The sequence below is a fragment of the Clavelina lepadiformis genome, chromosome 4 (assembly GCF_947623445.1).
Source record: "Clavelina lepadiformis chromosome 4, kaClaLepa1.1, whole genome shotgun sequence".
Lineage (NCBI taxonomy): Eukaryota > Metazoa > Chordata > Ascidiacea > Aplousobranchia > Clavelinidae > Clavelina > Clavelina lepadiformis.
Window position 1 is genome coordinate 7479332 of NC_135243.1, and position 14583 is coordinate 7493914.

At 37.0% G+C, this 14583-nt stretch overlaps 1 protein-coding gene across 1 annotated transcript; it reads right to left on the reverse strand.

Moving 5' to 3' along the window:
• Positions 1-3171: 3171 nt before the first annotated feature.
• On the reverse strand, positions 3172-8183 carry LOC143451543 (growth/differentiation factor 8-like). Its single transcript, XM_076952169.1, has 3 exons — positions 7435-8183; positions 5789-6156; positions 3172-4700 (listed from the first exon to the last, which is right to left on the reverse strand). The coding sequence occupies exons 1-3, from the start codon at positions 8090-8092 to the stop codon at positions 4308-4310; spliced, it is 1419 nt and encodes a 472-aa protein (XP_076808284.1). The 5' UTR covers positions 8093-8183; the 3' UTR covers positions 3172-4307.
• Between the last annotated feature and the right edge of the window lie 6400 nt (positions 8184-14583).

Genomic DNA, 14583 nt, shown 5'->3' on the forward strand with positions numbered 1-14583 from the left:
CGCAACGTGTCAAGTTTTGAAAGGGTAATAGCACCTTAAAAACCGCAAACTTTCTGTCTGTTGCGAAAGTCTTCAGTAGCTCTGTGTCGGTGATTATCATATTGCACCATCTGCAATACGAAAACAGGTACGTTTGGTTTCTAAGGTCATTTTGGACCGGGATCACAAAAGTATTTTTCATTTAGTAAGTGTATGGCTATGGGTACAGAGTGTGCTTCGTCACACAAATCATAATGAGCTATTGCGAAACTTGATCAATGATGGTGGGGGATTTTTATTAGTCGACGGCTTCATTTCAGTTCACTGGCAAACAGTAAACCCGCAGCAACCAAAAATACGCGAAAACAAAATTTTAATAAACTTGTTAATGATGGCAATAAGTACAATAAGAATGTCTTTCATGTGGAAATAATACGAAATTCGGTTACAGCACCGTTGATTTTATGATAGATTAGTGTTCCCTTTTTGTGAAAACTGATTAAAATTAGCAGCGAAAACAAATGTTTTGCAGGAAAGCAAACGATTGTAATAGAAAGAGGCTGTACAAACTCCTTGAAAAGGAGCTATTGTTGTTAAGCCACACTTTTCCCTACCTTACCTGTAATATATCTAGCCCTGTCAGTATTGCGCTCCATGCAGTGGTGGGATTCAGCCGGTTCGCACCGGTTCTTGAAATTTTAATGACCTCCGCGAACCGGTTGGTGACAAGAGTATGTATGTAAACTTATATGTATGTCGGCCCCGGGTCAATATGGCAAGCTGCTATTGAGAGAACTGGATGTTATAACATTTGAATCCCACCATTGGCTACATACCACATTTCATTTCTTGTTGACAATTAACCATCAACCACATTTCCATCAGAGGCATGCTTTTGTGGTTTGAAATATGTAGTTATGGGCTTATGTAAAATGTTATGAATAGCGAAATAAATTTCATCGATATAGTGCAATTTATGGTCATAAGGTTTTTGACTGTGATAAATTGCTTTGGAAAGTGTTAACAAAAACCGTACTGCTGGCAGCTTAAAATCCTCTGTTTGCTTTGGTGTGCATTCAAAGTGTTTCTGACATAGTAGCATTGACAATGATAGATCATTTATTCCTCTCAATATGTTCTCCGTTCGTATCAAAAGTATCCAGTTTGACAAGTAAATGTGTTGCGCTCCTTAATTCCCAGACGAATTCCTTTCTATGACACTTTGTCTCGATAAGTGTCTGCTGTCTGCTTGTTTGTTCTCAGCTATACAACAATAACTTTCTTTAATTTAACTGGCTTCGACGACACTATCGTTTTATTTGAAAGATTTGACAGCCCATAATTATGACTATTTGGCTGAGCATTGTACCTACACCTTTGCTAACGATTTGTATTGAGTCGTAAAATACTTTTTAATTTTTTCGATGTTGCTTTTATTAGCGAACATGGGCACTGTAGTTTTGCGTATTGCTTATTAAGATTTTAAAATTTTTTGCGTACTAAACATAAAACTATCAGTCATTTCAAAGAAATGTGGAGCTGTTGAATTTCTCAAAACTTGTTTGTAAGGTTAATAATTGTGCGTAGGTAATTAGTAGGGTTTTACCCAACTTATTCTTCGCAACAGATCGCATTGCATGCTAAGTAATTGAGTCTTTTTAGGCTTTGTTATGCGATGTTTATTTGATCAGGGATCAGGAGTTATCTTTGTGGAATATAGAAATTCCAATGCTACAAGCAAGCAGCTAACTTAATTTCACTATCCACATTTTTATAAGAGAGTGTAGAGGTATCTTTTCGAAAAGCTTAGAAACTCTGGCATTACGTCAATCCAAAATTAAGAAATTCTCTCTTTTGTTACTTGCGCAATCGGTTGTTTGTTGTTCTGGTTATAAATGCGACATAAACTTTGCTGTATACTCGGATTTCCTTTCTTAAGTGGAAACGGCTATTTAGTATTTTGCCCAGTAAACTTTGGTTTAAAAGATGTTTATGACTTTATGAATTAAAACATATTTCACAAACCTAAACTATAAAGTTTACGCTCAAATTTAAGAAGGTAAAGGCCAAGGTCCTAAAAGCTTTAACCAAACGTTTCTTATAAAAATAAGTGTATTTATCATTTCGTCTAGCTGTGATTTTGCATTGTAGTCGTCCAGCTTTCTTGTATTCAGTTGCTTAGGTTACAAGTCAAGTTGACAGCGTAAGGCGTATACCTAACAGCCCCGTCGGTTTTGATCATAGAAATCTTTGGAAACATATTCTATTTACTTTCAATAGTAACATGCACTTCATGGCTTGTAATCTATCCCTCCGTTCATCAGCGTTTGGTGTCGAGAAAGCGTAATCCAGTTTAATGGCTGACAGTTACATCAAAAAGTTGTCGCAAATAATAACTTTCATGTTATGTCATCACATTCATATTGTTTATCCCGACCATGGGTGATTTTCAACGGGCGTAATTATTGATGACAAAACTGCTCAAGCCTAGGTTTTTTGCTGAAATAAACTGGTATATGCCAAATATCTTCGATCGCTGGACATGATAACGATCTCGACTTGCGAGTCAGGGATCATCATATACTAACCATAGTCAGAAAGGATTAATTAGGAAATAAAAACACGGCGTCATCTGCACAGCAGTGACCATATTGGGTTGAAAGCGTGTTAAAGGTTTGTGATATTTACTGGGACGCCAGCTTGTATCAGTAACAGAATGATAATATCAGAATAATAAGTTAAAATGGGTTAAATAATTCAATCAAAAAGAATCGGTTTGTTTATACTTTCTTTACTTTCTCCAGTACGCTGTTGATGTTATTCAAATAATTTAATATGTTTGCGTGATGACTTTATTCCTTTGACGGAATCTTAACGGGCAGTAGTATTTACGTATCTAGAAATATACTTCACGGTCAAACATTGTGCATGTACGAAAATTATGTAATGAGTTATTCAAAGCCGTATACCTATTGAAGGGAACTGATAACTAAGTTAGTTAATGCAAATTTATTCCCCTTCTGACACTGAAATACTTTTCATTAGTCGGATTTTGTCACGTACTTGGATCATGCTCAAGCCTGAAATTTTTGCACAGCTTTCTAACGATGTCAACATATTTTCCTAATAACGCTTTTTAAACCCAAAACCTGCCGAGTCGTGCAAAAATGCAACTAACATTTGACTAAAAGTATGAAGTAGGTTATATTGGTGAACCAGACATTTGTTTTTTAATGATATCTCTTCAAAATAGTGGAACAAACAATGAACTTTAGCGGAAATAAAGGCACATATATTAAAAATACGATACGTTGATACACAGAAAGCATAAACAATGTGTTGTTGTAAAGAATATGTGGCAATACGAAACAAGTTTGTGGTCAAACATGCTTAAATTTTTGAATTTATGTGCTCCCAGATAAAACCTTACAACAAAGTTTACTTTGCCAAAATCAACGATGAATTAAATATAATAACAACAAGCATATGTACTTTTAAAAGCTACCATGACGTATTGCGCACAATAACCGTACATACTCGATCTACAAAAATTGAATTGGCACCATTCCTTCACTTCATAACTTAGTGAAGTCATTTGCAAAGGTGTTATTTACAGAGTAGTTTTGCATAGGCGATACATGCAGCAGGATAAACATTTTGTACAAGTTCACAGTATGTGAAGTATAGTATCGCCCAACTTAAAATTACAGCCCGTTTCTAAGCTGGCAAAAATACAAGAAAAACAGAGAAAAAACGCAGGCTATGTTCAATCTTTCCAATAACGGTGTGCAAGTAGTGTAAGAAGCAGAAAACATCGGGAAAGCTTAAATTCAAAGTAACAATTTCTAAGTCTATGTAGTTTCTGATAGTATATATTTTTTTCGATGTATGGATGTGAGCTGTCAGAAAAATTAAATAATGTAGGAAACAAATAAATATGCAAATTTAAACGAAAAATTACACCTTATATCTAATCGATTTTTATGATTAGTAGAAGGCCTCTTCGCAAAAAAATCTCAATAAAACCTGATTAACATTTCACGCCGAAAAAGCTTCACAAACCGTTTGATGTACAAAAGGAAGGTTTTGTTAGTTACATTGCATTCAAGTCTCCATATTTAGAATACTTGACGCGCAACAATACAGTACGGATATAGTTTTAAACTAAAATCCATTTTTGCAAAAACGCAAGATTACAAAATATATTATGCTGAAGAATGTCAACGCGCTCAGGATTGTAAAACTATGTGAAGAACTCACATTTTTGGACGCCATGTAGCTCGTCTCTTTGCGGGAAAATAGTGCTGCCTTTTAAGGCCATTACACAACTACATGCACGTGCATCCTTGTATCTTCATTTCTGGGATTTTACTATAAACTATATTTGCATTTGTATCGTAATAAAGCATACTCAAATAGGAAAGTTCTTTTGGTACACAACAGTTTTTCATATGTTTTGGGCCGCCAATTTCAGCGTATCGAACCAGACTGTCACGCATGTTGTTCGTTTGCAGAAGATTGCATTCGCCCGCACAGTGTCTAGCGTTGTAAGAAATTGGGTATATGATCCAATTCCAGCCAATTTTTTCAAAATTAATCTCCAAGTCGTATATACAGCAGTGATTGTTTTCCTCTGCCTCACGTTCACATCTCTCGACTTCGTTTGGGCTACGTCGCTTTCGTCTTTGGCCAGCCACCAAATTTGCTTCCAAAAATGGTTTCTGAAAACAAAAACGTTTGTCTTTAACTTTCATATAACACGTTGACGAATTCCGTTCAAAAATAACGAAAAGAATCAAAAGAAGCTTTGCGCTTAAAATTTCCAAGGCGGTGCAATATGCTTCAATTGAAGATTTTCTTTTAAGATATGCTTTTCCTACTCATCCTTTAAAACTATACAAAAATTTGCTTTAAAAAAGCGAAGAAAATTTATTACAGTGGTCTGTTATTTGACTGGTTTAATGCTCCAAGACAGGACTTCAAACGCCTCTTTCGGTTCTTGGAAACCTGCGGTCGACCAACCACGATATTGCGGCAAAAAATATTTTAATCGGTTTAAAAGAAAAAAAGTTTATTGTAAAATATAAGATTGTGGAAGTCGGGTTTGACCCACAATAATTTTCCTGGTATAGCGTTTATAAAATACATAAAATAAATGACTTCCGTCGTGGTTTGTAAAGTATTACAGATTTGAACATGTATAGAAATTGATTCATTTGAGTGATTAAATGACATCAGTTGTAAGTTAAATGAGGCTATTATATTCCCGATAGCCAGTGTCAAAGCAAAAAGGAGTTTCCTGTCTTGCGCCGGTGGTAATTGCCACTTGCATGCCTCACCTATCCAATTAGAGAGAAGCGTGCTTGACTGACTATGAGAAATGGACAAAACTACCTACTGCTTTAGTCATTACCCATTTATTCATTAGTTATTATTTGTTGCGTACAGTGACCCATAGGTGTGGTTACACGGTTAAATTCATAACTATGTAATAACAGCTTAAATGAGCGAAAGCTAAACCTTACTGTTGTAACTGAAAAATAATATGCAAAAGAAACGTTTTAGAATATAGCGAAAGTATAACATATTGATTTACATGCTATTCTCAAATTGGAATACACGTCAAACTACTATGGGGTTCAATAAGTTCGCCTGCTTTTCAGAGATTTCGATGTTAAATTTTCTCGTTTTCTTATATCCCTTTTAATGGTATCAAATTTGTCCTAATTACATTTAGCGTATAGATCTGCATAATAAAATTGCGTATAATGCCCACCATGCATCGCAGAAGAGAATAAAAAATACTTACATATCCTTTTTGTATCCTTCCAGTCGCGATGAGATTCGTAATTCCTTTTGACATCACTTTTATGCCATAATTCTGGCTTGGAAAACGCATCCAGTGGCGCACTTGTGCCGTAAGATTTACTTTGTGCCAGAACCCGGCTGTTTTGTTATGGAACCATATCAATTGGCGCCGGAAACGGTGCGGGAATACTTCAAGGGTGTCGGGTTCAGGAAGGTACCGGCAAAAGTCGATAAAAGCAAAGGTAATACTCGAATTGCGGGGTCGGATGTACACCCAGATATAGGCAGAGTGAACGTCGAAAGTGCGCTCTTCTTCGGTGAAATTGAAGTAAAACCAATTGTCCGGTTTATACCTGGCGTTAAAGTTTGCTGTGAAATAAAAACAGTTAACAACAATTGCTTCTCCTACTTAATGAAAATCTGCTTAATTAGACCCTGTATTCGTTATAGGTACGGAATGTCAATCATATTAAGTTAGTTTTTCATTTGATATTTTCGGTAAAACTGGTTAATGATTTGATGCTTTTTTGTTTCAAGGCCGTGCAGAGAATGATCAGGTTTCTTAAACGAAAGTGTCTAGTTGTGTTGGTGACGAAGGATCAGTTTCTCCATTAACAGTTGTGGATGACGCAGAGAAATTTGTTTTTAACTTTTTTCGGCTGAGAGCTATTTTAGTAATGCCATACCCGAAAAACAGTAGCAAGATGTAATGTAAACGTGATCAAGCGTGCTTTACGATACTGTCAACTTGGTTCAAGAAAACGTCGTTGGGTGACACCATTGCTGTATGACGACCCTATGCTTCACAAATTGCAGGTGCGGCTTCACCGAAATTCCAGTATCAGTTTTTGTTCCTAATTATCAACATCGTCATAGGATTTTAGGACACAGCTGCGTTGATTGACTAAACCTTACAACTGCATATTATTATTTCTCTCGAGTTTAATTTATTTTTGACCGCACTAAAGGCAAGAAGAATTTTTTCAAGCTTATACAATGTTGTTTTGCTTTAACCAACACGATGGGGAAATAATTGCTAACTTGCAGTATTGCTAGTTATAAAAAGCGACATACTAACAAAAAACCTCAATTGAAAGCAAAACGAACGACATACAGGGATTGGTAGCAAGTAATATTTAGCGAAAGTATAAATGGTTTCTCACCAGACTGTGTGCTTTGTGTGTCGTTTTTGGTCAGAATATTCAGACGTCGGTAGCAACAGCTAAGACATCGATACGATACCAATTCATTTAAGCTAATTTTATGTGTGTTACTTTTAATTTGTTTATGCAAGAGCGTCTTCGAGAAACAAATTATAAATTCACTTTTATAGACAACATAATATAAATGAAAAATTTTAATTTTAATGGAAAAATATTGTAATTTGGTGATATTGTTGTCGTTTTTTCGAATTTTGAGTTTGTAGTATGCAAGAGTTTTCTTCAAAATCCAAACAAAACAGAAACGTTTAATTCAGTTTTTACATGCTTTTGTTTTGTTTCGGTTATGTTGTAGATGGTAACGATATGTGATACTAGAATACCATAATCTGTAGCAGCAAACGCATTCTCGAAATACTATACTGCAAATCTTGCGGCCGTTGTTTCAGAAACCAAATTTTTACAAAAACCGACAAAATTTACTTACGTTTTTCAGCAACTCCAATCATTTCTTGCTTGTCTATTTGCTCACCAAAGTACTCTTCTAGCTTTGCCTGTTTCACTTCCTCCAACCCATAACGTCGCATCATAGCTTTGATCGGAGGTGCGTTCGGCGGAAGCATGCGTCCTGTGATGTTGGGCGGTCCTTCCAGGGATAACCGTTCCAAGATGTTCTTTTTTACCATTTCTATTCGCAAAAGACGTGATTCTTCTCTAATGGAGCAAGATTTTCCGTGTCTCCCGCAACCTCCGCTATTCTCATGTCGTAGAACAGGAGTTTCCTCAACGTCGTCTTCTCTCAATGCCGAAATCGCAATTTGACTTGCTTGTACAGTTTGTTGGGGTTGGCCCGCTCCCGCAGGCTCCACTTGCGGCCGTTTGTCAATTCTTGCCTGGGCTAGTTCTTGCGGATTGTGACGCGAGTAAACGTCGCTTCCGATTTCCCTTGCAATTTGATTTTCATTTGACATGTCATTGCTTTGATCCAATGAAAGGTTAAGTTCGCTTTGGTCGGCTGTGTTTTCTAGAATTACTTGCGGAACCCTTGTGCTACGGGCATCATTCACCATCAAAATGGCAATTAAACAAATTACTAGTTTAAACTTAATTTCAGAAATCATACCGACGATACTCATCAGTAACATCTAGAGAGCAAAACTTTCTGTGGAATAAGGGTCATTGATAAATTTCAGTAAACTGATTCCAAATTCCATGTGACCTGGGCCCGCTGGTCTTCGAACTGCGGCGAGCTACCCAGAATCTTCGTCAGGCTTTGAAATTCAACATTTTTTCGTTTGCGCTGTAACTGCCAACAATGTGGTTAGAGCTATCGGTGTAGCCTTGCCTTGCCTTGCCTCAGAAAAGCTATCTAAATATATTACTCGTCTGAACGAAGTCGCTTTTTAACAAAGTTTTCTAGTTTGAAAAATCTTTCTCAATTTTACGAATAGTTGTACGAACTAAGTCACGAATGCCAACGACATATGATACTTTACGTTTGTAGGCTTTCTACGAAACGCACTCTTCGGTAAGCGCTTTAAATTTGGATTAAGCTTTCTCTAGCTGCTTTAATTTATGTTGCGGAATTTAGGCCGTAGGCACTGTCGCGGCGATTTTTCTTTAGGTTCAGGCGTTGTCAGAAATTTCTTAAATCTGGTTGTATCTGCTAGATTAGAACGTCAGTTATACGTGCGTGAAATCATTACGTCAAAGTTGCCCAATTAAAAAACCGGCTTCCTTGCTGGCGTTTAACAGACAGCTATCGACGTCTAATTTGATTTCTTTTTTTTCAATTGGTGTCGGAGAAATTTTGTCCAAGCTGAAAGATTTTTAGTTGTATTTGCTTTAATTTTGAATATAAATCACGCATGTTCACATTACGTTTTATGTTAAATTTCTTCAAACAAAAGTCACATCTCGTTTCAGTTAACGAACGAAAATCCTAGTTCAAAGTACAACCAAGTTTTACACATTGTACCTTCAACGTTTACACATTGTGTAATGTTTCAGTTAGCAACGCTCCCAAGCTACACGTCAAGCACATGTTTACTGAGCCTTATGACGCAATGAAATCCAATCCATTTGTTTGGACTTTGGAGTCATTTCTTTCGAGCTGTGACTGCCCGAATGCCCTATGCAGGAAAGTTTAAAAGCTGTTTACTGTCACGGGTGTTTGCCTTTTCCCGGTTTTGATAAAATATGCATGGCAAACTTATTACGTTTCGGTAAGATTGGAAGAATGATGACGTTTAATAATGGTTATGAAAATGATCAAATAAAGGTTAACAACAAGCGGAAACAATGAAAAGATTTGAGAATGTAACTTTTTAAGTCTTTATTTAATTCAAAGGAAACCGTTTTTGATGGCAGCGCCCGGAACCAAAAGCTTTTTAGGTCATAATATTGGTATGACAATGTGACAATCGCCGTTATCTTTACATTCGCTCTTCGTTTAATTATGTATTAATAGATAAATATATTGGTTATATCTGAGAGCTATACATTTTGAGAAAGTCTTCACTTATAGTTATAACTGGCCTTTCTCATGCTCTATTAATAACGGCACAACACCTTTAAGCCACCGGCGTGGTTGAGAAAGGCACTGGACACTGCATACGATCAAAAGGTAAAGCTCCTCCACTAATGAAAACGTATCCACCCGTTGTGGATAAGGTCACATTAAGACAGATTTCCACCTTGTATTGCCGCCGTAATGCCCCAGAAATGGGCTTGTCCGTTTTAGCTAGTAAGTTAATCGTCGGTGCTTTAAATATTTCGCATGACCGGAAAAATTAATGTACTTCCTTCATTTTCTTTTTAGAAATTTAGTATGTTTTTGTTTACGTAAAGTCAAACTTTTAAGGTTCGCACGAAAGATGTATTTTCTAAGTGTTAAAGTGCTTGATTTGCTTAGAAAGGGCATCTTAAATGTGTTATGGCAACTTAAATCAATTTGCTCCTATAAAGTGCGTATGGGTGATGACGTATATAGAACTATTTTCCATTAAGTGTAAGCATACAAATGTGTTGCACAGAAATATGACCGATCATAACTTATTCTGTTAAAATATACTTAAACAGCTTGGTTAAATAGCGAGCGAATAGTACACATCTTACTAATATACGTACAGCTTACATTTTCTTTGCCGAGTATAGTAACGTTGCAGGTGTTTCAGTTTAATTTGCGCCAACTTGTCTTTCTAGATCCGACAATTTTGACTTGTAAGTCAATGAACCCCACATGCTGTAAACCATATTATACAGCTTAATGAAATTTATTCGCCTCCTTGAAAACGTCACGTTCCATGTCACCTAATAGACAATAAAACCGCTAACGGCTCCTTAAAACCGCCATTATTCGTCTTTTGATGTCCACACCTTGCTGAAAGAGCATAGCTCAGACACTACACGTACAATAAGTGCCTTTGGGTAAATTAGTATTAAAGTAGGTTGCGTCATTAAGATCTTATCCCGGTATTGGTCATAAGGGAGTGTACGACATCGTGAAACGTTTCCATGTTAATGATAAGGAGGAAGGTTGCATTGATATTTGTTGTCGGCGGCCCTGCGCGTGCCACTTCACGCTACTGTGAGCGATGTCCGTTTGCGAGCAATTCGCTTAGAATACGTCGTACAAGAATTGTAACGCACACGGGACGATTTTTGAATACAACTACTTTACGTAATAATTCAGTCGTATATGAGCTCGCAAGCAACGCCATGCGATGACAGCAAACACGCTGTTCCGAGTCTAGCGGTAGGTTGAAGAAATGCTGTTGTTACATATCCATGTTGTAAACGACATTGATTCGCCATACAATGGAAATCGTCGGGTCACATCGCACACTATAAAACAGCAACTGGTCCGTCACTCGAAATAGCTTGCCAAGTACTGAGCGAAGTTAGGTAATAAATACATTCTTTGTCACGCTTGGTATTGATATTTAATCTCGGCTTAACACAATTAATACTCAGTAAATGTTATCTTTGTAGTATTGTTTGATTAAATACTGAGGTTGTTCAAAGAGTTTTCCTGAAAGGAGTTAATTATTTTCAACAGTTGTTATTTGCTTGCGTCAGCTTTCTGCGCATCTAAGCCCTTTCCTGTCCCTATTAACTGTAACATTAGCATGTTCATAATGTACTCGAATACTCAATTATAAAAGTTGACCTTGCTTGCGTACGACCGAAGACATTTTTCCGAAAAGGAATTTTCAGGTATAAAACCTTATATAACTAATAGCCTAAGTTAAATACTTCTTGGTACATATTAAACAAAGTCTTTGCACAAAACTTGCATTTGAGCATCTGTTGTGCCCTCCTACTCTGACGTGTTGCCTTGCTCACTCTTACATTATTTTCGCTAACCAACACTTTTTATCCAACAAGGCTTTCGTCATACAACAGCAAAAGCGATGCATGAAAGCGTGTGCTGTTCTTTTCTTAATAGTGCTATTGTTTTAACTTGAATGTCAAAGCGACCCGTGCTACTGTAGATGTGCACTCTTTCTTGTTGTAGCAGTTTTGGTCTTTGGAGGTCAGTGTGACGTAGTGAGCTAGTGCTATTACCCGACAACCAATTCTATGGCAATAGAATCAACAGCGTTGTGAGCAAAGACATCGAAAACACTTCAATTGCGAAATAATTGCGTTGAATTTGCTAGGTTCACGCCACTATGCACCACTCTCGTGACACATTTCCTTTTGCGTTAATCCAAGTACGCTTAGGCGATTGCGCTGTCAAATTGAGTACTGGTAATGAAAAAATCACGCCCATTTGATTGCGTTTTGATTTTATTCTTGATGTTAATGCTGATATCGGTCACGGTTATAAAATAAGTCAAATTTGGGATAGGTTGCGGTTAATTCAACTGGATTTTAACAAAAATTTGTGAATGTCGGATTTGATCTTGACCGATTTGCATTATTCATCATTTAGATGGTGAAGGGCATTACCGAGAAAAACCCGCACTAATAAATAAACTGTTAGTTAATGCTATTTTATGCCTTCTTTAATGGCCATGAAATACGCCATGTCACTAGATAATCGAAAAGATTAACGACGATCGTATAAAGAAATCGGATTAACCTCAGTAGAAAATAAATAAGACAAAGTAAACGAGACGATCCCCAATCTAGTTTAACCGAGTTTAAACTGGTATCAGGTTACACTACGAGCGTGCGACGCCTACGTGGTTGCATCATTTGCGGATTCAGCAAAATCCGAAAGACCCTATATACAAGTGAAGTACGCGAGCATGTTCAAAGATCCCAAACTTTTGTTTGCCAGGGTTACCATGCTGTCAAATACTCTGCAGTAAGCGAAAGTTGTCGAGAAGCAACGCCATGATTTTTCTATGCATATTTCCATATTACATACATTGCAATTTACTTGCGATTTTTAGTGCTGGCTCTGGTAAATTCTGTTTGAGTTATCGCAGCAAACGTTATGCTTTGATTGTGGCTGAGACCGAACTCTTCCTCTTCCAAACCAGTACAGTACATGCCACGTCTATACTTGATTGCATTTGTCTATAAGCGATGTAACGTATTGGCCTTGATGCTTCTAATTGTCTGTTAATTCTTTAGATCATGCGAATTAACTGCAGTAATCTTATGGCAAGCTCCCCTCTTTCAAAATCCGAAATTCCTGAATGACAATATGGCGACAACATATCAGTACTTCCAACAATCACGGTTTTTACACACTTGGAGCAAGTAATCGAGCACTTTGTGCATTTCGTGCAAAAGTCGATCTTTGCCAGAAGAAAATAATTGGATTTACTCGGAGTGAGCGGGTCGAGTGGAGGACCTATGTCGTAAAATAAAAGTTTCAATGGTCCGTGTCTACGCTATCATATGTCACTTAATAGCCTACCGTTAAAACAGCCTTTTCTCGTCATCAGATCACTAAGGTGTTTCAAGGTTTTTTTTGTATGGGACATTCTATGAGGTTGCAAATGTAAAACGATTCGAAGCATTCTATTAGAACCAATACAAAAAATAATTTATGAACCTTGGAATGTTAAAAGGCCATCGATTTGAAGTTGAACTTTACGTTCAATATTATTGTTTCCGCTTGTTCAGCGCCTGAAAACGCTAAGCAGAGAAAAAGTGCTTGGATTTGTGAAAAAATTTGTACTTGGATCAGCTGTTTGTTATTGTCATTTATCACGTTGAAGTTCTTGGATATGACGTCAATTTTTTTGCTGAAAACCATTTATGTTGGTTGTTTTCTCCACAAACAACTTGAAATGAATTGAGAAGTATACAAAACATTCGGTAAAATCACAGATTGAAGTGTTTTGCGGAAATTGCCAACCTTATTAAGCTGAAAACTAACCCCTTTGCGACCTAATGGTTTAAGCAGTTGCGCAATAGCCTTCGGTAGGAGTAGCCTATATCAAATTAAAAAAGTCGCTTGTGGACCCATGGTACAACTTGTACCGTGGTATTTTCATGAACCGTAAGGTATATTGAATTGGCATGAGAAAACGTTATTTTAATGACTTTAACTTGGTGCTTGAAAAGGTGTAATGAGACTTGCAGTAAAGTAACGCTTTTCTACGCAAGACACAAACAAATTTTTACAGCAAATATTGCTTTTAATTTTGTTGGGCGTATAATGCTTTAATCTTTAGGCCTATAATGCTCCTGAAATACATGAGCAATTTAAGTAAAAGAACATCTGTTTTTGTTTCGGGTCGTGTGGGACATCTCAGGTTGACGCCAAAGCCGGTCTGCACGTGAAAAGATCAAGCGGCAAGCGTGCTGTGGTCGCATTCCCGAAGCAAAATGTTACGGTTGAAATAAAAGGCTAACCTATACGTGACAGCACCCACACGCCTAAAGCAAACACATATTAACATGAGTTAAAGTGAAGTAAGAGCAATAATCTCCTTCACTTTTCATCCTGAAAGTTTGAAATACTTTTACCACTTAATTTTTGATCACTTAAGTGAAGACAAAATTTGAGGATTTTTCCACTTTGCTCATCTTCGCACGCACAGGAATTTTGTGAACTATCAAAATTAACTTTCAAAATTCTGAATGGTTTTCTTTAAGTGTCAGATAACACTATTTTGCCGTTTTGGCACTTTGTCAAATTAGGCACGATGTGTAGCTATAGCATTGCCGAACTTGTGGAGGGTTGCAAATTGAAATAGTTCTAATTTTTGCTGAGTTGTTTGCAATCAATCATGTTTCGAGGAAAGGGAAACCCATTGGTCACTGTTTTGCCGGCTTTATTGCATCACAGAGACTAATGGAAAGCGTGCGCCATCATTCTAATAATATTATTGTTGACCCAGAAAATTGAAGGGCGTTGTAGCCCCCACGCTGGGGCATTTCTTTTGGTCGTAAACACCTCATATGTAGTCAATAACCTGGTCTAAAATGGAAAACAAAATGCCTTGAATTTTCCACGTAATTCTTGTGAAATGTCTTTCTACTTCAGTTTGAGCAATGTTGTTCTCCATTCAATATGTCCTTGTCGCATATTCCATAATTCCAAGCATAAAGGTTTCTCGATTTAGGTGTCCATTAAACCATTGTTGTCTCCGGTTTCACTTTAAAAGCTTTATGCAGTTTTTGTTTTTAGGTATTGTTTTCCTGATGCCATTATTAACTTTTGTGC